Source organism: Erinaceus europaeus, chromosome 1 (genome assembly GCF_950295315.1).
Source record: "Erinaceus europaeus chromosome 1, mEriEur2.1, whole genome shotgun sequence".
NCBI lineage: Eukaryota > Metazoa > Chordata > Mammalia > Eulipotyphla > Erinaceidae > Erinaceus > Erinaceus europaeus.
Window position 1 is genome coordinate 146692295 of NC_080162.1, and position 24883 is coordinate 146717177.

Genomic DNA, 24883 nt, shown 5'->3' on the forward strand with positions numbered 1-24883 from the left:
TTTCTGATCCATCTTCCTACTCTTTGTCTTTTAATAGGTGAATTCAGGCCATTGACATTTATTGATATCAAAGATTGAAGATATTTTAAGATATTTTACAGGAGACCTTTCTGAACTTCTTTCAGGACAGGCTTGGTGATAATTGATTCCTTTAACTGTTGCATGTCTGAGATTTTTATGCCTCCATCTAGTCTGAATGACAGTCTAGCAGGATACAGTAGTCTTGGTTGAAAGCCTTTCTCATTGAGTACTCGATGGCTATCTTGCCATTCTCTTCTGGCCTGTAGTGTTTGTGTGGAGGAGTCTGCTGCTAATCTTATGGGTTTTCCTCTGTAGGTGACTCTTTGTTTTTCTCTTGCAGCCTTCAGGATCCTTTCTTTATCCTTATTCCTTTCCATTCTCAATATGATGTGTCTTGGTGTCTTTAAGTCTGGGTTAATTTTGTTTGGGACCCTCTGGGCTTCTTGAACCTTTATGTCTTTGATGTTGTCTAGACTCGAGAAGTTTTCAGCTATTATGGCCTGAAGAATGCTTTCTTCCTCTCCTCTTTCTTCTTGTTGGTTCACACATTTTATATAGTATGTTATGAGGTCCCTCTCAGTACTTTTCAAATTACTGATCACTCTTGCCTGGATTGACTTGTGCTAAATAAGGTAATTAAGGGGTTCACAGCTGTGGAAGTTAACAGTTGTTTCAATAGTATTTTAATCCCTGATTTGGAGCTCAGTGGCTTTAAAAGCCTCTTTTGTGCTTTTTTGTCCCTATAGGCTATGGGAGTCTGAGGGCTTTAAAACTATAAGTAGGCTTCTTAGCTTAATAACTGACTCCTGACCAAGAGATACAGCAGGGTGTGGCAGAGATAATCCAGTGGTTATGCAAAGAGACTTTCACAGCCCCACCACTATGCCACCGAGGTATAAGTCTTCTCCTGAGTTTCCTGGTTAGTTCTCTGTCCCCTGGTGTCTGCACAGGGCTTCCCTGCTGCTGCTTCAGATTCTGAGGACAGTAGCAATGGAGACTCACAGTTGCTCTTGGTGAGTCTCAGTGGCGTCCTCTCCTCTCCTCCCTTCACCTGTCCCCTTTTTGGTGAAACAGACTGGAGGTGGTGTCTCAGCTGGTAAACTGCTGGACTGTTACCAGCCACTTGATCTCTCCCTAGGCTCCTCTCTGTCCACCAGCCACAGGTGTTTACACTCACCAGTGATTTGGTGGGTTCCTGAAGTCTTTCTAGTTCTGTCTTGTTTCAGTCCCAGGTGGGCTCCTTTGGTATTCCTAGTTGATCCTGGAGAGGAAGGGAGGAGAGTAACACACCTACTGTTCATAGCCCCGCCTCTGTCTTTTTTTTTTTTAAGGTTTGTAGAAATTCTGTTGGAGTGGTCTGGGAGATGGCACAGTAGATAAGGCATTGGACTCTCAAGGATGAGGTCCTAAATTCAATCCACGGCAGCATATGTACCAGAGTGATGTCTGGTTCTCTCTCTTTCCCCTATCATTTTTCATGAATAAATAAATAAAATCTTTTTTTTAAAGAAATTCTATTAGAAAACTTGAGTCTGTGCATATATATATATATATATATATATATATATATATATATATGTATGTGCACACAGACCTGCTTCACCACTTGTGAAGTAGCTTCCCTGCAGGTGGGAGCAGGGCCTCAAACCTGGTTCCTGTGCTTATGTGCACTTAACTCTCCCACTACTCGGCTCCCAGAAGAGTTCTTTAGAATAAACACAATGTGGGGAGAGGGAAGAAAAACCCAAAATGTTTTACATATATCTTTTTATTTTTGATCGGTATAAGTTTGATGTTTAACGTGGAATAGAGAAGGATTTAACTGTAAAATCTGTTGTTCTACAGGTACTGTGAGAATAGAGATGTTTCGAAATATGCAGAATGCAGAAATCATCAGAAAGATGACTGAAGAATTTGATGAGGTATAACACTTCAATTCATGGGTTGCTTACTTCTGCTTACAAATGATGAATGGATTGATTAATTTGGGGTTGGATTTGGTATTCGCTATACAAGGAAAACTTCTATTGTCTTTAAATAATAACTTGTTCTATTCATTTTTTAAACTAATGGGCTTTGCAGGTTGCATTACTACTTGAAGATAGTACTGAATTAATGATTGATAAAGATAAAGCAATAGTAAGAGTTAGAAGTAAGTTCTTGATATTCACTCTTTTAAAATACATATGTTTAATTTAATTTTGATGGAGAGTTGAAAGACAAAAAAATGACACAAGGAAAGACACCTGCTGTGGGAAACTGACTTCTAACCCAGTTGGTAGCACATGTTCATATGTGCACTCTACAAGGTGAACTACCACTTGGTCCCAATTCTTGATACTCATTCTTGAAGTGCAACTCAAATCACTTGGGTTTACAAATGCATTTCTAAAGGTCTTATGTCATTTGGAATGCTAGTTTTACTAATTACGTTAAAGAATCAAGGTGTGGGGTATTGTTGGAGGTCAAAGAACAGTGAGCAGGCATCATGTTCTACCTGCCTTAGAGAAAACAGAAAAACATCTTTTTTTTTTAAGTTTGTAGAAGTCCTATTGGAAAACTAGAGTAATTGCATTTAATCCAGAATCCCCCAAACTATTGTGTGGGGATTACCACTTTGATCTTTCTTTGAGATAAGTAATATGTTAGCTTCTACTTGAATATTTGGAACATTCTGATTGAAAATATCAATTTCCTGGGGCTGGGTGGTAGCGCAGCAGGTTAAGTGCACATGGTGCAAAGTGCAAGGACCAGCACCAGGATCCCGGTTCGAGCCCCCAGTTCTCCACCTGCTCTCCACCAGTAGAAGGTTCGCTTCACAAGTGGTGAAGCAGGTCTGCAGTTGTCTTTCTCTCCTCCCTCTGTATTCCCCTCTCTCCATTTCTCTCTGTCCTATCTAACAACAACAGTAGCAGTAACAACAACAATGATAAACAAAAGGGAAAAAATAGCCTCCAGGAGCAGTGGATTCGTAGTATAGGTACCAAGCCCCAGTGATAACCCTGGAGGCAAAAATAAAATAAAATAACAATTTCCATTTTGAAAATGTTTTCTAGTTTCACAGATTAGTCATACTGATTATCATTTTATGCATGACTTCTTTCCATTTTTACTGAATATTCATTCCCTCAAGAATTTTATACTTATCAAAGACATTGTAACTTTTTTACAGTTTTATTTCTGTGTAGTGTTTTGTGTGTGTGTGTGTGTGTGTGTTATCTTTATTATTGGATAGAGACAGAAATTGAGAGGAAAGTGGTTGATAAGGAGGGAGAGAGACATAGAGACTCCTTTAACACTGCTTCACCCTTTGCAAAGCTTTCCCCTGCAAGTGGAGACCAGGGACTCAACCCATGTTCTTGTGGATTGTAACAGGTCCACTCAACCAGATGAGGCACCACTTGGCCCCTCTGTATAGTGTTTATGGTGAAATCAATTTATGTCATGTTTTAGGTCACAGATTTTTAATAATTTGCAACATGATTTAAACATAATTTTCTCTCTAATAGATTTTTCTTTTAATGCTGACAGAAAATATTGATTTTTTTCTACTTCATGAGGAGGGGCTCAGGCTTTTTTTTTTTTTTCACATCTGTGTATAATATATGTAATAGTATATGTCTGTACTGTCCACTACATCTACCACCACAGCTCTTATCCCACTATAATAAGGATACCCCTACCTATCTCACTCCTACCCTCCCTATGCTCTCTGATAACTCAATTTTCATAGTCTGAGTCTGTTTTTATGACTATTTTTGAAAGTTTCTTTTATTTACATCCTGCATTTAAGTGAAGCCATTTGTCAGCTATCTTTCCTTGTTTTCCTTAACACAATCACCTCCAATCTCTCCCCACCCCATTTTTTTTCACTTTTTTTTTTTATTTAAGAAAGGATTAATTAACAAAACCATAGGGTAGGAGGGGTACAACTCCACACAATTCCCACCGCCCAATTTCCATATCCCACCCCCTCCCCCGATAGCTTTCCCATTCTCTATCCCTCTGGGAGCATGGACCCAGGGTCATTGTGGGTTGCAGAAGGTAGAAGGTCTGGCTTCTGTAATTGCTTCCCCGCTGAATATGGGCGTTGACTGGTCGGTCCATACTCCCAGTCTGCCTCTCTCTTTCCCTAGTAGGATGGGTCTCTGGGGAAGCTGAGCTCCAGGACATATTAGTGGGGTCTTCAATCCAGGGAAGTCTGGCCGGCATCCTGATGACACCTGGAACCTGGTGACTGAAAAGAGAGTTAACATACAAAGCCAAACAAATTGTTGAGCAATCATGGACCCAAAGCTTGGAAAAGTGGAGAGGAAGTATTAGGGAGGTATTCACTGCAAACTCTAGTGTACTTCTGCTTTCTTACTTTGGTGCCATACTCCAAACTCAGTCAATTTCTGCTTTGCGTTTCTACTTCTTTTTTTTTTTACATGCATAACATTCCCCAGATTCCCATTTAACAATACAACCCCCACTATTTCATTCATCATTTTTCATGGACCTGTATTCTCCCCACCCACCCACCCACCCCAGAGTCTTTTACTTTGGTGTAATACTCCAATTCCATTTCAGGTTCGACTTGTGTTTTCTTTTCTAATCTTGTTTTTCAACTTCGGCCTGAGAGTGAGATCATTCCGTATTCATCCTTCTGTTTCTGACTTATTTCACTCAACATGATTTTTTCAAGGTCCATCCAAGATCGGCTGAAAACGGTGAAGTCACCATTTTTTACAGCTGAGTAGTATTCCATTGTGTATATATACCACAACTTGCTCAGCCACTCATCTGTTGTTGGACACCTGGGTTGCTTCCAGGTTTTGGCTATTACAAATTGTGCTGCCAAGAACATATGTGTACACAGATCTTTTTGGATGGCTGTTTTGGGTTCCTTAGGATATATCCCCAGGAGGGGAATTGCAGGGTCGTAGGGTAGGTCCATTTCGAGCCTTCTGAGAGTTCTCCAAACTGTTCTCCACAGAGGTTGGACCAATTGACATTCCCACCAGCAGTGCAGGAGGGTTCCTTTGACCCCACACCCTCTCTAGCATTTGCTGCTGTTACCTTTTCTGATGTGTGACATTCTCACAGGAGTGAAGTGATATCTCATTGTTGTCTTGATTTGCATTTCTCTGACAATCAGAGACTTGGAGCATTTTTTCATGTGTTTCTCGGCCTTTTGGATCTCTTCTGTGGTGAATATTCTGTCCAAGTCCTCCCCCCATTTTTGGATGGGGTTATTTGTTGTCTTATTGTTGAGTCTGGCAAGCTCTTTATATATGTTGGTTATTAAACTCTTATCTAATGTATGGCATGTAAAGATCTTCTCCCATTCTGTGAGGGGTCTCTTGATTTGGGTAGTGGTTTCTTTTGCTGTGAAGAAGCTTTTTAATTTGATGTAGTCCCATAGGTTTATACTTGCCTTAGTCTTCCTTGTAATTGGATTCGTTTCATTGAAAATGTCTTTAAAATTTATGCGGAAAAAAGTTCTGCCAATATTTTCCTCTAAGTATCTGATAGTTTCTGGTCTAACATCCAAGTCCTTGATCCACTTGGAATTTACTTTTGTATTTGGTGAAATACAGTGATTCAGTTTCATTCTTCTGCATGTTTCAACCCATTGTTTCCAACACCATTTGTTGAAGAGACTCTGCTTCCCCCATATAATAGTCTGGGCCCCTTTGTCAAAGATTAGATGTCCATACTTGTGGGGCCTCATTTCTGGGCTCTCAATTCTGTTCCACTGGTCAGTGTGTCTGTTCATGTTCCAGTACCAAGCAGTTTTGATGACAATGGGCCTATAATACAGTTTGAGATCTGGCAGTGTGATGCCTCCGGTTCTGTTCTTTTTTCTCAAGATCGTTTTGGCAATTCTAGGTCTTTTCTGGTTCCAGATAAACATTTGTAGCATTTTTTCTATTCTCCTAAAAAATGTGCTTGGGATCTTGATGGGGATAGCATTAAATTTGTAGATGGCTCTGGGTAATATATTCATTTTGATGATGTTAATTCTTCCAGCCCATGAACATGGAAAATCTTTCCACTTCTTTGTGTCTTTTTCAATTTCTTTGAGTAGTGACTCATAATTTTCAGTATACAAGTCTTTCAATTCTTTGGTTAGGTTTATTCCTAGATATTTTATAGTTTTTGTTGCTATAGAAAAAGGAACTGATTTCTGGATTTCAATTTCTTCTAACTTAGTGTTTGCATAGAGGAATGCCACTGACTTTTGAATGTTAATTTTATAGCCTGACACATTACTGTATTGCCTGATGATTTCCAAAAGCTTCTTTCTGGATTCCTTAGGTTTTTCCATGTATACTATCATGTCATCTGCAAATAAGGAGAGTTTGACTTCTTCTCTTCCAATCTGTATGCCTTTAATTCCTTGCTCCTGCCTGATTGCTATGGCAAGAACTTCCAACACTATGTTGAATAGTAATGGTGATAGTGGGCAGCCCTGTCTAGTACTTGATCTGAGTGGAAATGCTTCCAGTTTTTCACCATTGAGTATGATGTTGGCTGTAGGTTTGCTATATATAGACTCCACTATCTTCAGGAATTTTCCATCTATTCCTATTTTTTGTAGTGTTTTGATCATAAAAGGATGTTGTATTTTGTCAAAGGCTTTCTCTGCATCTATTGATATGACCATGTGGTTTTTGGTCTTGCTTTTGTTGATGTGGTGGATCACATTGATTGATCTACGTATATTAAACCAACCTTGCATGCCTGGGATAAACCCCACTTGGTCATGATGAACAATTTTTTTGATATACTGCTGTATCCGGTTGGCTAGAATTTTGTTCAATATTTTCGCATCTATGTTCATCAGAGATATTGGTCTGTAGTTTTCTTTTTTGGTTGTGTCCCTGTCTGCTTTTGGTATCAGGGTGATGTTGGCTTCATAGAAGCTGGCAGGGAGTATTCCAGTGTCTTCAATCTTCTGGAAGACTTTTAAAAGTAGAGGTATTAGTTCTTCTTTGAAGGTTTTGTAGAATTCATTTGTAAAACCATCTGGTCCAGGACTTTTATTTTTGGGAAGATTTTTGATAACTGTTTCAATTTCATTAGCTGTGATGGGCCTGTTCATGTTATCTACTTCCTCTTTACTTAGTTTTGGAAGTTGGTAGGTATCTACGAAATCATTCATTTTTTCCAGGTTCTCTAGCTTGGTGGCAAATAGTTGTTCATAGAAGCCTCGCATGATATGTTGAATTTCTGCAGTGTCTGTTGTGATTTCTCCCCTTTCATTTACTATCCGATTTATTTGGGTCTTCTCCTTTTTTTGTTTTGTGAGTCTGGCTAAATGTTTGTCTATTTTGTTTACTCTTTCGAAGAACCAACATTTACTTTCATTGATCTTTTGTATGGTTTTCCTATTCTCAATGTTATTTATTTCTGCCCTAACTTTAGTAATTTCTGTCCTTCTGGTTGCTTTAGGATTCCTTTGTTGTTCTTCTTCTAGGTCTTTAAGATGTGCAATCAGGCTGTTTATTTGTGCCTTTTCTTGTTTCCTAATGTGTGCTTGTATAGCTATGAACTTCCCTCTTAGGACTGCTTTAGCTGTGTCCCAAATATTTTGATAGCTTGTGTCTTCATTTTCATTGAACTCTCGAAACATTTTGATTTCTTCCTTGATTTCCTCTTTGACCCAGAAGTTGTTAAGAAGTGTACTGTTGAGCTTCCACATTTTGGCACTGTTACTAATCTTTTGTTGATTTTAAGTGTTAGTTTAATTCCACTGTGGTCTGAGAAGATGCTTGGGATGATTTCAGTGCTCTTGAATACGCTGATGCTGTTTTTGTGGCCTAACATATGGTCTATCCTTGAGAATGACCCATGTGGATTTGAGTAAAATGTGTATTCCAGTTTCTTGGGATGAATGACTCTGAAAATGTCCAATAGTTCTAGTTTATCTATCTCTTCATTTAGCTCCCTTATGTCTTTACTGATTTTCTGCCTGGATGATCTGTCAAGTTGAGATAGTGGGGTGTTGAAGTCCCCTACTATGATTGTGTTACTGTTAATATATTGCTGTAGCTCTTTCAGTAGAAGTTGGATGTATTTAGATGGCTTCTCATTGGGTGCATAGATATTAATAATTGTTAAGTCCTCTTGATTGACTGATCCTCTGAGCAGTAAGTAATGTCCATTCCTATCTTTTTTAATCTTATCTATTTTAAAGTCTATCATGTCAGATATGATAATAGCTGTTCCTGCCCTTTTTTGTGGGCCATTGACTTGAATGATAGTTTTCCATCCTTTCACTTTAAGTCTGTGTTTGTCTTGTTGCGTTAGGTGAGTTTCCTGTAGACAACATATTGTTGGGTTGTGTTTTCTGATCCATCTTCCTACTCTGTGTCTTTTAATAGGTGAATTCAGGCCATTGACATTTATTGATATCAAAGATTGAAGATATTTTAACGCCATTCTTGTAGAGTTTTAGAGTGTTTTAATATATGTTCTATTTGTGGTGGTCTGGTTGTTTATAGGAGACCTTTCAGAACTTCTTTCAAGGCAGGCTTGGTGATGGTTGCTTCCTTCAACTGTTGCTTGTCTGAGAAGGTTTTGATGCTTCCATCTAGTCTGAATGACAATCTAGCAGGATATAGTATTCTTGGCTGAAAGCCTTTCTCATTGAGCACTCGATAGATATCTTGCCATTCTCTTCTGGCCTGTAGTGTTTGTATGGAGAAGTCTGCTGCTAATCTTATGGGTTTTCCTTTGTAGGTGACTCTTTGTTTTTCTCTTGCAGCCTTGAGGATCCTTTCTTTATCCTTATTCCTTTCCAATCTAAGTATGACATGTCTTGGTGTCTTTAGGTCTGGGTTAATTCTGTTTGGGACCCTCTGGGCTTCTTGAATCTTTATGTCTTTGGTGTTGTCTAGACTAGAGAAATTTTCAGCTATTATGGCCTGGAGAATGCTTTCTTCCTCCCCTTCTCTTTCTTCCTCTGGTAAGCCAATAATGCGTATACTGTTTCTTTTGAAGTCATCCCATAGGACTCTGTTGTTGTTTTCAGCATCTCTTAATCTCTTTTTGAGATCTCTTACTTCTTTTTTAGTTGTCTCTAATTCATCCTCAATCTTGCTAATTCTGTCTTCAGCCTCATTGATTCTATTCTCTCTGCCCTCTACTGCTTTCTGGAGTTCATCTATTTTGTTGCCCTGCTCTGATACTGTTTTAGCTTGTTCAGTTAGTTGCCTTCTTAGCTCAGCGATTTCAGCTTTCAGCTCTCTAATAACCATGAGATAATTAGAATTTTCTTCTATATTCTCATTTGTTGTTCCTGCATTTCTGATTACAATTTTTTCAAATTCTTTACTCACTCCTGTTATTATTTCTTTAGCTAATGTTTGGATGTTGAACTCGTTGTTTTGTGCTTCACCCTCTGGAGGACTTTTAGCTGGACTCTTGTCCTGGTTCGAGTCTCCAATATTTTTTCTTGTTGTTTTAACCATTTTATATAAGTTAACAGTTTTTTCAATCCCTGAGTTCAAGCTCAGTGGTGTAAAAGCCTTTTTTTTTTCCCCTGTAGGCTATGGGAGCCTGAGGGCTTTTAAACTATCAATAGGCTTCTTGGCTTAATCACTGACTCCTGACCAAGAGATAAAGCAGGGTGTGGCAGAGATAATCCAGTGGTTATGCAAAGAGACTTTCACAGCCCCTCAGCTATGCCACCGAGGCATAGGTCTTCTCCTGAGTTTCCCGGTCAGATCTCTGTCCCCTGGTGTCCCTCCCTGTTGCTGCTCCAGACTCTGAGGGCAGTAGCAATGGAGACTCAGAGTTGCACTTGGTGAGTCTCTGGGGAGCCTCCTCCTCCCTTCAGCTGTCCCCTTGTTGGTGGAGCAGACTGGAGGTGGTGTCTCCACTGACAAACTGTCGAACTGTTAGCAGTCACTTAATCTCTCCTTAGGCCCCTCTCTCCTCTCTGTCATCAGCCATGCGTGTTTGTACTCACGGGTGATTTACTGGGTTTCTGTGGTCATTCTAGTCCTGTCCTGTTTCGGTCCGGGTGGTCTCCTCTGGTATTCCTAGTTGATCCGGGAGAGGAGAGGAGAGGAGAGAAAGCGATCTGCTGCTCGTAGCTCCGCTTCCAGAAGTCGAATCAGGGGTTCAGGCTTTTTATTAGTTTTTATTAGGTTTTTTTAATTTAAAAGAAACACAGCACATTATAAAACAGACACTTGGGAGTCGGCCGTACCACAGCAGGTTAAGCGCACATGGCACAAAGCACAAGGACCAGCATAAGAATCCCAATTCGAGCCCCCAGCTCCCCACCTGCAGGGGAGTCACTTCACAAGTGGTGAAGTAGGTCTGCAGGTGTCTTTCTCTCTCCCTCTCTGTCTCCCCCCCCATTTCTCTTTGTCCTATCCAACAAATGATATCAACAACAATGGCATCAATAACAGCAACAATAATAGCTACAACAAGGGCAACAAAAGGAAATATATAAATAAATGAAAATGAAACACTCAAAATGTATGTGTCATGATTTATATATTTTTTATAGTCACTTCAGCAGCAAATGCCATAGCATTTATTTTGTTAACCTTGATTTGCAAACTTATACATGTATTAGAAGATTAGTTTTGTATCTCTTCAAACTATCTGGCCATATCCACCATCTACTAACCAATATCCACTCACCAAAACAAATTGGAACCCTTTCGCACTATCAGAATTTTTTTTAATTAATTACTTATTTCAGAAATTGAGAGCGGAGGGGTGATAGAGGGAAGAGAAAGAGACACCTGCAACACTGCTTCACCACTTACAAAGCTTTCCTCCTCCATGTGGGGACCAAGGACTGGAATCTGGGTCCTTGTGCATTGTAAGATGTGCACCACTACGCAGCCCCATCTGCACTGTCAGTTTCATCCCCCTTTGGTGATCTCAATTTTGCTGTCCTGTTCAAAACTGTGCATGTTTTGGTGTACCTTGGTTGTAATAATGTTTGGCATTACTAAGTATATATACGAATATCTGTATGCATTTGCAAGTAAAATATTAATGTTCTTGAATACAGGAGGCTGCCCTAGATTAAGGTACAAGTGGTATGTTCACTTACTGTCTACTTATTAACTACAATACCAATTTTGGAAACAATTCAGATCACAGATTAAAAGGTGGTATATCTTAGTCCTTTGGTAATAATAGAAATAAACTCCCACAAGATCATTTTTACTGATTTGCAGTAATTTAATGACCACAAAAATGTTAAATATATGTATATTTTTCATATTTTTCTAGTTTTACTTATTGATATAATTGCACTAGTGTAGTAAGCATATTGATAGTCCTTTTTAAAAAATATTTAATTTATTCCATTTTTGTTGCCCTTGTAGTTTTATTGTTGTAGTTGTTGTTGATGTCATTGTTGGATAGGACAGAGAGAAATGGAGAGAGAAGGGGAAGACAGAGGGGGAGAGAAAGACAGACACCTATGGACCTGCTTCACCACCTGTGAAGTGACTCCCCTGCAGGTGGGGAGCCAGGGGCTCGAACCGGCATCCTTACGCCGGTCCTTGTGCTTTGAGCCACATGCGCTTAACCTACTGTACTACCACCCCACTCCCAATAGTCCTTTTTTAAACTTTTTTCTTTTGCATTTTGTTGAGTTCATGCCTTGTGCATGCATGATTTCACTATGCCTTGTGCATGCATCATTTCACATGATTTCCAGGTCACTTTTTCATTCAGAGAGATAACAGCACCATATCTTCCCCATTGCCATAGTACCTCTCTTGTGATGTGCTGAGTACATGGCAGTGCAGGCACCCTCCCCATTAGGCTATCTATCCAGCCAAAGATAGTAACTAAATATATTGTTATCATATTATATATATATATATATATATATATATATATATATATATATATATGATATATATCATAATATATGTATATATATCATGTTTCTTCAGGTGACATTGATTTTGTTATTTTCATGCAATCAGACCCATGTTTTCCTTACAAAATCAATCTTTCACTTAAAATGCCTGCTGTTTTCCAGGATTATATATGGGTTCTTTGGTTATGCTCTTACCCACACTCTTATTTAAATGCTGACATGCTGCCAATTTGCCAGGGCTCTGATCCCAATTAGTGATGTATCTATCAGATGTGTTTATTTACCCATTTATTTAAAAACATTTTAACTTAGTATAGATATGTCACATAGAATGTAAAATGCTTGATTGTTATTCAAGTATTTTATTATATATTTAACAGATGAAGTTTTAATTCATTTGGATTTACTTGATATATGAATTGACTTTATAATTTTCAGATTGCTAGCCAGTTCTCTAAGAGCTGTTTCAATCAGATTTTCTTAAAGCAATTTTTTTTTTTTGCTGATTTAATGTGTAGCCTTTATCATAATAACACACCTTGTCTGATTTACGTGTCTTTGGCTTCCACTTTGGTATATTTCTTGTATTTCCTGTATTTAGTCTTAGTACTTTTCTTTGTACATAAACTTAACTATTCAGTATTAACTAAATACAAGTGATAAATTACGTAAAATTATTTCTGTGAAAGTTGACAAATATTACAGGTGTGATGGAAGTTTAGAACACAGCCTCTTACCATAAGTGCTAATGAACACAGCAAATTAAATTATTCAAAAGGTGTTAGTATCATATTCCTAAAAACTCTTATCCCAAGTTTTGACATTACTAACCTCATCAAGAGACTTTCATAAATCACCATTCTAATTCTCTTTTTATTGAAACTATAACTAGTACAGTTTTGATTGACTATAGACTTTATACATTTAAATAGATTATACCTTTCTTCCTTTTTTCTTTTCTTTTCTCCTCTTTTCTTTTCTTTCCTTTTCTCTTCTCTTCTCTTCTTTCCTTTCCTTTTCTTTTCTTTTCTTGAGATTTGTGAATAAGAGAACCAGAACATCACTCTTAAGACATATGATGCCAGAAATGAAACTTAGGACCTCAGGCTTCAAAGACCAATTCTTTACCACCTCCTAGGCTGCAATAAGATGGCATCTTTTACTACTCTATATACATTCAAGAAACTGAAAATAAATTCATGAACATTAGCTAATATAGGAATTACAGTATATCCATAATGTCTTTGGTATCTTGCAAAAGTAGGTTTGTATAGATTACATTTTAAGAGTGACATCTATGTATATTACAATGGTTCTTTGAAATGGATGTTTTACATTATTCCTTAATTGGTAAAATTATGTCATTATGAGCCACTTGAATTTCATTATACTTTATAACTTTAAAGTTTTGCCAGAATTAAAACAGTTGGCTTATGCGTAATTAGCTATGATCTGATAATAAATAACAATTTCTCCTTAACAATCTTATGGCCCTCGGCCAAAGTAATTTATGTAATTAATCTTTATGGCTATTCCTTCTAGGTATATGATAGAGCTTTAAAACAAAGGTACAGAATATATTTAATAATAAATTTAATTAGCCTACTCAATTTTACTTGGTAAAATTTTTTCTACTGGATCTTTTCAAGAGTACATATATCCTTTGTTCCTCAGATACATCTTACACATTCTGAATTTTTTTTCCACTTTTGTTGCCCGTGTTTAATGTTGTGGTGGTTATTACTTGTTGTTGATGTCGTTGTTGGAGAGGACAGAGAGAAATCAAGAGGTGAGGGGAAGACAGGGGGAGAGAAAGATAGACACCTGCAGACCTGCTTCACCACCTGTGAAGCGACCCCCCAGCAGGTGGGAAGCCGGGGGCTCGAACTGAGATCCTTACGCAGGTCCTTGTTCTTTGCACCATGTATGTGCACTTTAACCTGCTACACCACCGCCCGACCTCCACATTCTGAATTTTTAAGAGGAAACTAGAGTGAAAATCCTTCCAGTTACTATACTATATAAATTCACAGATGCAATTTTACATCTTAAATATTGACTAATATGATCATTTAAATAATCGTATGCTAGAATTTTACATAATTTTCAGGTATTTTCAACAGTCTTAATGTGGATGGCTTCAGATTCTTTTTAGACATGGCCACTAAAAATATGACATCTGACCCAAAAGAATGCATGTAACTTATTTAAGATCTGTATATCTGCCACCCTGATTTAAGATCTGAATCATTGATAATACTACTGGAATACACATGTGCATCTCCACTTTCCCATTTCAGTACTTATCCTCAGAAATAACTTATACCTTGAATTTATAAACATTTTTCTATAAACCCATTTGTGGGTAGGGTTTTTCTAAAGGCCCATGAAGAATTAGAGTAGAGTATAGCTAGTTGGCAGTAACTTCTTCAGACTTATTGATCTCAATTTGTAGCAAAACGTATTTCTAAAGAACAATATTACAGTCCTATTGATGCTCTGATGCTACCTATTTTCCTTGTTTCTATTTGTAGCTAAGGGAACACACGTTGTCAAAATATATAATTCACTAAGGAAAAATACTATAGTGATCATTATTTTAGATCCATTTTGATGGCATCATTTTTGTGGTGACTTATTTGAGTGTCACATATTCCAAGAATAACAAAATGAACCAAGTAAAAGTCCCTGCCCTTACAGAATTTACATTAAGGGGGTGGTGGTGTTATGATTAAAAACTTAGAAAAAATTTGTAGAGTGACTAGTGCCAATATCTGCTACGTATAAAAATTAAGTAATGAAGGGGGAAGAGATTGGGAGGAAAATAATTATCTTAAATATATGGTCAGGGAAGTTTCTTTATGATTGTGACCTTAAGTCAATTAAAAGGAGGCATATAGAGCAAGCTATGTACCTATCTGGGAGAAAAGAAGACAATTTAGACAAATCTCCCTGAGATGGAAGCCAACCTAGGGTATATGAGAGACAGAAAGTAAAAAGCATATTTTGCACTTGATTGTTGCATTCTCAGAACTTGAAAAGAAACATAAAACAATTCCTTTACTGTTTTCACTTTGCTTGATAACTTAAATGACCTAGTTGTCTAAAATAGCACACATTTTTACTTCTCTAGTTTTTTCTCGTGGCATAATTAACTTCTGCATTTTTAATTGAAGTTATATCTAAGGACTTTGGTAGATTATGGTTATACATTTTTTTGTAATAAAGTTTTATAGATGACCGGATGGCACATGCTTCAGGACATGGGTTTGATCCCTTACTTGGATGTGTTCAAGTTATACTGTGTTCCTTTCCCTCCTTAAATGAAATCTTTGAAAAACTAAAAAGAAAGTTTCATAGATATTGATGTATATTTCCTATTGTGCCACAACAGATAATATGTATTGTCAGATAATCCACTTTTTTGTTCAAGGAAGATTGATCATTTATTTAGATGATAACCAATGAGTACTTTTGCTTCATTCAGCTATTATATCTTTCATTTTGTGAATTAGGCTATTAACATTTAAAATAATCATTGAAATATAAATATGTAGTGTACATATTGCCATCTCATTGTTAGTTTTGAGGGCATTGGTTGATTTCTTTCTTCCCTTCCTGCCTCCCTGCCTCCGTGCCTTCCTTTTTTTGTGCCAATACCATACTTAATGCACAATTCTACCACTCCTTTTCCCCCCATAGAGATCAAGAATCAACGCAGCACTGCATACTGTAGTAAACAAACCACAGCTAATTAAAGTTTAACCCTGTATTCCCTTTTTTTGTTTTTAGGTCCTAAGTACGAGTGAGTTCATTTACACTCAGCTTTCTGATAATTTATTTCAATTCACACAATTTCTTCAAGTTCAATCCAAGTTGTAGCAAATAAGATTTCATCATTTCTTACAGCTGAATAGCATTCCATTATGTGTATAGACCACAACTTCCTTAATTGCTTATCTATCTTTAGACATTTGGGTTGCTTCCAAATAGTGCTAGCATGAAAAATAGATCTCGGGGCCGGGTGGTGATGCACCTGGTTGAGCGCACATGTTAGAGTGCACAAGGACCCAGGTTCAAGCCCCCAGTCCCCACCTACAGGGGGATTGCTTTGCAAGTGGTAAAGCAGTGTTGCAGGTGTCTTTCTGTCTCTTCCTCTTTATCACCCCTTCCCTCTCAATTTCTGGCTGTCTCTATCCAATAAGTAAAATAAATATAATTAAAAAAATTTTTTTAAAGAAAAATAGATCTCTTCGAGTGTTTCTGTGTTCTAAGGATAGAATCCTAGGAGAGAATTTCCCAGATATTATGGTAGGTTCATTTTTAATATTTTGAGAAATCTCCAAACTGCTCTCCATAGAGAACAATTATGAAACAATTTATGTAAGATTGCATTTTTACTGCATCCTTGCCCAATATAATTAGTGACTTTTAAGTTTTTTTTCATATGCTGTTTGCAATGTGAATATTTTCTTTGCTGAAGAATCCATTCAGATTTTCATCCCACTTTCTAATGGCGTTGTTTGTTTATTGTTTAGTATTTTGAGCTCTTAATGTGTTTTTGGTTATTAATCCTTTGTCTAATAAAAGCCATGTTAAAAAAAAAAAAACTTCTCCCATTTAGTCAGATATCTGTTTGTTTGGGTTCCTTTTGCTGTCCTGAAGCTGTTCAGTGTAATAAAATACTGCAGGTTAGGGTCAGACTGTGGTGTGCCTGGTTAAATGCACACATTTCAGTGAGCAAGGACCCAGATTCGAGCCCCTAGTCCCCACTTGCAGGGAGAAGGCTTCACAAGTGGTAAAGCAGGGCTGCAGGTGTCTGTCTCTCTCCCTCTCTACTTCCCCCTCCCCTCTCAACTTCTTTCTATCTAATAATAAATAAAAAGAAAGGGAGAAAGATTTTTTTAAAAATCCTACAGGTTTATTTCTGGTTTTCTTTGCCTTGAGCAAACATTTTGGAGTCTTCTGCCAGTGTTTTCTATTTAAGGCAGATAATCGTTTACAATATAGTTGTTGTCATGTGGGTACATTTTCTCATCTTTCTATGGTACGTGTCTACAAACACTCTGATCCCAACTTTTTCCATCATCATACATCAAGACCCCAAGGCTCTCTTCACCGCCTGCCAACTCCACTTTCCCCAGAGTCTTTTTTTTGGGTTTTTTTTTTTTTTTTTGGTCTTTTGTTTTATGCTTTCCTTTTTTTGCCATTGTTTGTTAAGTCCTATTTGTTTAATGATTTCCAGTCTAACATACGAGTCCTAGCTCTGTTTCAAGTTTACTCTTGTGCACAGTGAAATGTGGTGGTCTTTGTTTTCCTACATGTCATGACCCACTACTACCAAGATCATTTATTGGGGAGGGGACCTATCTCTGTTTAATTTTCTGGGCTTCTTCTTCATCCCTTCCCACTTTCTACTCCATTCCCCCACCCCAATCCTTTCCTTTGGTACAATATACATTGTAGTTCTGGTTACACCCTGTGTTTTCCCTTTTCTTTTTTCGTAAATACCACTTAAAAGTCAGAGCATCTGAGGTTCATCTCTTTTTGACTTTTTGGTGCCAGGGACATGAATCCAGGTCCTTGCACATAGTAAAATATATGCTCTCCTAGGCAGCTATCTCCTGCATCCCCCAAATGACTTTTTTTTTATTGGGCTAGTGCTTTACAATGCAGTCTGTGTACATAAGTATAATTGCATAATGCACCAGGCTCCCAAAGTTATCTTCCATCCCTTCCTCCCTCTTCCTTCCCCAGAGTTCCTTGCTTTGATGCTATACAACATGGCAGTTGTTGTTTCACTTTGTTTTCTCCTTCCTTATCTCTATTTATCGGGTCCTGCTTATGAATGAGATCATTCTGTATTTGTCCTTATTTTTTTTTTTGGCATATCTCACTTAACATAATGTCTTCTACTTTAATTCAATATTATGCAAAGGATATGACTTTGTCATTTTTTTCAATCTTTTTTTGTTGGATAGAGACAGTCAGAAATTGAGAGGGAAGGGGGTGATAGAGAGGGAGAGAGACAGAGAAATACCTGCTTCACCACTTGTAAAACTTTCCCCATGCAGGTGGGGACCAGAGCCTCAAACCTGGGTCCTTGCGCACTGTAACATGTGCACTCAACAAGGTGCACCACCACCTGGCTCCTGACTTTGTCACTTTTAATAGCCAAGTAGTATTCCATCAGATATATAGATACATAGGTATACTCATAGTATTTTTATCCAATCATCTATTATTGGACATCTGGGTTGCTTCCAAGTTTTGCCAATTGTAAATTGTGCTGCCATGAACATATTTTATCCATAGGTCTCTTCTGATAAGTGTTTTTGTTTCCTTTGGATAAATCCCCAGGAGAGGAATTGCTGACTCATAGGGTAGGTCTATTTCTTGTGTTCTGAGAAATCTCAAGACTGCTCTCCACAAGGATTGGACCAATTTACATTCCCACCAACAGTGTAAGAGTATTCCTTTTCCCCCCCACATCCTTTCAAACATTTGTTGTTACTATCCTTTCTAGTATGTTATCCTCACAGGTGTAAAGTGGTATCTTATTCTTGATTTTATTTGCATTTCTCTGATAATCAGTGACATTGAGTACTTTCTCATGTGTCTGTTAACCCTCTGGACCTCTTCTGTAAGGTTTCTTCTGTTCATGTCCTGACCTCATTTTTTTTTCTTTTTTCTTAATTTCTTTATTGGGGGATTAATGTTTTACAGTCAACAGTAAATACAATAGTTTGTACATGCATAACATTTCCCAGTTTTCCACATAACAATAGAATCCCCACTAGGTCCTCTGCTGTCATGTTCTAGACCTGAACCCTTGCCCCTACTCCCACCCAGAGTCCTCTACTTTAGTGTTTTTTGTGGTTTTTTGTTTGTTTGTTTGTTTTTTGTTTTTTACCAGAGTACTGCTCAGTTCTGGCTTATGGTGGTGTGGGGAAATTGAACCTTGGACCTGGGAACCTTAGGCATGGGAGTCTTTTTGCTTATTTCCTACTGGCTGTAGAATAATTGAACATTTGGCACTATATATGATTTACACATCCATAAAATAACCGTGGACAAAGGTCTGAAGAGGTAACTTAATCTCTTGATTTTAGAACACATTCCAAAAAGCCTTCTATATAGCAAATTACATTTTTTCACACACACACATACACACACACTATGCATATTGTTTTCCAGGCTAACAATAGATCTCCTGTCAGTGCCCATTCTTTCCTTAAATCAACCAACTTATTTAAGAGATATTTTGCTTTCCTAAAAGTTTTTTTTTCTTTAATTCAAATGTATACTGTGTGAGTTCAAGCCCTAGCATTCCATGTTCCAGAGTAATGCTCTGAATGCTCTGGTTTTTGTTCTCCCCCATTACTATATAAATATCTTTTGGGAAAAAATGGAAAATTATTTATTATTACCAGAACACTGCTCAGCTCTGACTTATGGTGGTATGGAGGATTGAACCTAAGACTTCAGAACTTCAGCCATAAAAGCCTCTTTGCACAACAATTATGCTATCTTCCCCCACCTAGAAAAGAATTATTTAAATATTTATTTATTTATGAGAGAGAATACCAGAGAATCACTCTGATATATGTGATGCTGAAGATAAAATTTGGAATTTCTTGTTTTTGAGTTCAGTGCTTTTGCTACTGTGCTCCCTAGCTCCGAAAACTGTTAGATTAGTTGATTAGATTCTAGTTCTAAATAATTTTCAGCACCTTGATAATTATTTATGTACAAATGATCAAAACTAGCAAAAAGGATACAGCCAACAGTGTACAGTCTGTCCCCATATACATTGAGTAAAAAAGCCTTCATTGCAGGTAGGAGAACCCGTTTATCCAAAACTGATGTGTCATATTAAATATGTTCTTTTTATCCCATTTAGGACAGTGGTGACTATCCCCTTACCATGCCTGGACCTCAGTGGAAAAAATTTCGTTCAAACTTTTGTGAATTTATTGGAGTCCTGATCCGACAATGTCAGTATAGCATAATTTATGATGAATATATGATGGACACAGTAATTTCCCTTTTGACTGGCTTGTCAGACTCCCAGGTCAGAGCTTTTAGGCACACAAGTACCCTTGCTGGTAAGTAACAAACTTTTTTTTCTTTTTTGTTTAGTTCTGTAAAATTCCATTTATTATAGTTTATTTGATAAAATATCCATTTAAATTAACTACTCTTACAAAAGAATGTTTTCCCCTAAATTCATCTCAATAGTTTATTGTCAATTTAGATTAAAATAAAATGTATGCTTATTTTCCTTATTGTCATTTGATAGCCTGGAAATTTAAAATTTTCTACAAATATCAAGAAATCTCTCTCTAAAACTATAAGGTTCTTTTTTTTACATTATTATTATTGTTGTTGTTGTTATTTTTATTTTGCCTCCAGGGTTATTGCTGGGACTCAGTGCCTGCACCATGAATCCACTGCTCCTGGAGGCTGTTTTTTCCCCTTTTTGTTGCCTTTTTTTTTTTTTAGCCGTATTGTGGTTATTATTATTGTTGTTGATGTCGTTGTTGGATAGGACAGAGAGAAATGGAGAGAAGAGGGGATACAGAGGGGGAGAGAAAGATAGACACCTGCAGACGTGCTTCACCACCTGTGAAGCGACTCCCCTGCTGGTGGGGAGCTAGGGGCTCGAACCAAAATCCCTACGCCAGTCCTTGCGCTCTGCGCCATATGTGCTCAGCCTGCTACACTACCACCCGGCCCCCTTAATTTTTATTTTATGGCCAGATAAACCTAAGAGTATGTTATTCCATGTTCTTTTGTAAACCTTATTAATAATAGTTGTAATTCCAAATTCACAACATTGTTTTCCACTAATCTGCTTTGTTTTTTATTCATTGTTACACATAAATGTATGCATACATTTGACCGTTGAATAATACAGTTTGAACTGTGCAGGTCCATTTATGCAGATAGCTTCAATAAAAACATTAGAAAAAGTTTTGAGTATGTATGACAATTTGAAAAAACTCAAGAGATGAACCATGTAGCTTAGAAATACTGAAAAAAATGGGGTCAGGTGGTGATGCATCTGGTTAAGTGTATGTATTACCAAGCACAAGGACCCAAGTTCAAGCCCTTAGTCCCCACCTACAGGAGGAAAGCTTCACAGGTGGTGAAGCAGTGCTACAGGTGTCTCTCTGCCTGCTTCACTCTCTCTCTCTTTCTCTCTCCCTCTTTCTCTCCCTCTCTCTCTCTCCCTCCATCCCTCCCTCTCTCTCTCCTCCTTCTCAATTTCTCTCTGTTCTATCAAATAAAATAAAGTTTAAATTTAAAAAATACTGAAAACTGTTAGGTGTGTAATGAATACATAAAATACATGCAGGTAATAGGGTTTTTTTTTCACTACCATGTAATATATGAAAATCTATTCTAAAACATTAAAATTTATTGAAGCCTATACAGACAAATATAGGCTGCACATGGCTTCATTAAATCAAGAGTAATGTAAATTTATTTATAATCCTTCAAATCTGGACTAAGTTAATAGCAGTTAAGTTTTGGAGAAAATGAGAAGTTATATAGGAACTTTAGGAGCACAGGGGAGGCCAGCTCTCTTAACATCACCCCCACTGTTCAAGGGTCATTTGTACTTATTTGTCAAATAGTTGCAAAAATTCCATCTGTTTTAATAGGTAGTTGTCACCTAGCTAACAAAAACATTCTAGCTAACAAAAACATTCTTTCTGTGTCTGACTGTGATAGCTTAGGCATATTCAAATGTGATGTTTCTAATATAAGCTTTCTTTTAGATAAAGATTATCCGAAGAACTCATTTCAGGTTTTACTTTCATTTTTTAAATCTTTTATATTATTTATTCCCTTTATTGCCCTTGTTGTTTTATTGTTGTAGTTATTATTATTATTGTCATCATTGTTGGATAGGACAGAGAGAAATGGAGAGGGGAGGGGAAGTCAGAGAAGGGGAGGGGAAGTCAGAGAGGGGGAGAGAAAGATAGACACCTGCAGACCTGCTTCACCGCCTTTGAAGCGACTCCCCTGCATGTGGGGATCCGGGGGCTCGAACCGGGATCCTTAAGCCTGTTCTTGTGCTTTGCTCCACGTGCGCTTAAGTCGCGCTACCGTCGAACTCCCATTACTTTCACTTTTATTTTTAAATTGTCTGGATAACTTGGCAGCCAAGTATATTTTTCCTTGTTTCTCTATAACTAGATGATTTCATTAGTTTATCAGTTACACTATCTTCCCTCAACTACCTTAACTGTACTTATCTAAAATGGCTGTTTTTCATCTATAATACACAAAGCAGGTGAGTTGCATGTTTTTGTTCATAGTCATGTATTTAAACCCAAATCATACACTTTTCTGCAGCAACAGAGCACATTCATCTTATGTATTATCATCGCAAAGTCCAGATTTAACTTCATTAATTACGTTTCAATTAAATTTCATATTTCCATAGTTTACATAAAACATAGATTCTCAAACTTTAGCCTGTATCAGAATTATCTACATACTTATGAAACAGAAAAGCAGATTGTAACCTACTGTGTAACAGGTTTCTAGATCATGCTAATGCTAACACATCACTACCCAACTTAAGTTTTTTCATCCAGGTTCAATCCCTGGCACCACTGTAAGCCAGAGCTGATCAGTGCTCAGGTTTAGAAAAAAAAAAAATTACTGTTGAAAAAAGGTTTTGTAAAAAACAAAATATCAAACGGAGTTTATTCTGTGGTGTGAATATATCCTTTTTTATTAAGAAAAAATATCTGGTGCCAAATTTGTGTTTTTCAAAAATTCTGTAAATTATTATTTTAAATTATAAAGTATTAGCCATCTATTTTCATCGCTATTAGTAATTTCTTTACATTTTCTGTTTACTTTTCATCTTTTTTCTGGGGGTAGATAGCATAGTGGTTATGCAAAGAGACATACCTGAGGCTCTGAAGTTCCAGGTTAATTCCCTGTATCACCATAAATCACAGTTGCTTAGTGCTCTGGTGAAAAAAAGAAAAAAAATCATCTTTTTTGTTTAAATTTAGTTATCTTTATTTATTGGATAGAAACAGCCAGAAATTGAGGGGGGCGGTGATAGAGAGGAGGAGAGACATACAGACACCTGCAGAACTGCTTCACCACTCCCCCTGCAGGTGGAAACTGGGGCCTTGAACCCAGGTCATTGCACATTGTAATGTGCACTCAACCAGGTGCACCACCACCCGACCCCTCTTTTCATCATTTTTCTACCTCTGTACAATAATGTACATTTAATTGACTATCAGATACATAGTAAATTCAGTGATTTAAAATAAACAAACTCAAGATAGAAATTAGTTCTGAATAGTCAAAGTTAACGGCATAAAATGTGGGAATTGTGTGGAGTTGTATCCCCCCCATCCTATGATTTTGTTAATGTCTTCTTTCTTAAATAAAAAACTAAAAATAAAAGGTTATTACATAGTTTCCCAAGGCTAATTGAGAAACAGAAACAACACATAAATTGAGAACAAATATTACATACTATCCTGATGATAAAATTGTGTCAATTCACAGCAGGAAAGAAAATAAACAAACAAAAAAACTGTGGGTATCAAGTTATAGAGCTCCCTAGTGTTCTCTATAGGGATAAACTATATCTCTTTAACCCCAAAAACTATATGCATTTTATATAAAACTTTTAACTATATATCACATACTCTACTTAGTTGTCCAGGAGAAGGAATCACATAAAAATGTGCACTTTAGAATGTTTCACTTTTCTGGAAAATGCCTTTTAATCATTTGCATTTGTCCTTCACAGCCATGTAAGTGAAGTTTTACTTACATTTTGTTGACTTTATGATCATCTATTTCAACTCTTATTTCAGTTGCCAAACTTTCAGTGCCTTTTCTTATTGTTTTTTCTATATTTATCTTTTTGGTTCTCTATATGCTGACTTTTATCTATGAGTCTATTTTGATTATGGTTTTCTTCCTATTCCTTTTTGTTGAGTAGCAACCTCTTTCCATGCCTTTCTCTTCTTCCTTTCTTTCTCAATTTACTTATGACTGACAGCTTTAAAACTGTTTCACAAATGTTTATTTGTTTTTAACTGGACTCTTATTGATAGGTCAGCATCTAATCTATTAGAAGGTGAAATTATTTTTCAAAGTTAGATATTAAGAAGAACAAAAAGAGGAGTACCAGTATCACTTTATATTGGTTTTTCTAAAGATCAAAATGATTTTTAATTTATTGTCAATTTTACCAATATTACTATAATTCCTGTGTATCTATAATGGTCACATATTTAAAGAGGTAAAACTGTGAGGCATATCACTCACCTGCCTTTCAACAAAGCACAGAAAACTTATTTCCAGATGAAATAATAATTATCCATCTTCTAAGTTTTTTTTTCTCATTTTTAGCCTTATTTATTTATTTATTTATTTATTTATTTATTTCCACCAGTCTCGTCACCAGAGGTCTATGTCCCCATACCCAACCACCAGCTTCTTTTTAATGATTTGTATGGGGTATAGATTAAAAGATAATGACATTTTTATTCACTTTGCAGGACAAGTCTTGGGGACTAGATAAAAATGGGCAGGAACATTTTAATCCTCTGCTTCAAAAGACTTTGCATGGACAGTTACAAGGCAGTTATGGCCAGATATGATTATCGGCTTTGGACTAAAATCCTCTTTGATATTGCTTATATCTTAGCTGAGAAGAGAGACAATCAGGTTAGTTGTTTCGTAGGGTATAGATATGATGAACTCAGAGCTTCATGAGTCATGAGAATAATCTTATTAGTAGCATTTTTACACTGTCTTCCAAATAACCAATTTTTTCCTATTAACTATTGATGAATAAGATTTCCCTGTTATCAGTATTTATGAATTGTATTTAATTGTGTACTTGCACAACATTTTTATTAAATGTTTTCATTTAATATTTAGTTCTATAGGTTTAATTATCTATAGTCACAAATAATTTTCCGTGGAAGTTTAATTATCTGTAGTCAC

At 36.9% G+C, this 24883-nt stretch overlaps 1 protein-coding gene across 4 annotated transcripts in view; it reads left to right on the plus strand.

Annotated features, from left to right (window-relative positions):
- STAG1 (STAG1 cohesin complex component) overlaps nucleotides 1-24883 on the plus strand; it is a 445812-nt gene that overhangs the window by 224956 nt on the left and 195973 nt on the right. For all 4 annotated transcript variants that reach the window (XM_060196862.1, XM_060196869.1, XM_060196854.1 and 1 more), the window contains 2 exons: nucleotides 1867-1943; nucleotides 19779-19983. In XM_060196862.1, coding sequence (XP_060052845.1) covers nucleotides 1867-1943; nucleotides 19779-19983 — 282 coding nt within the window. The remainder of the gene's footprint in view (nucleotides 1-1866; nucleotides 1944-19778; nucleotides 19984-24883) is intronic.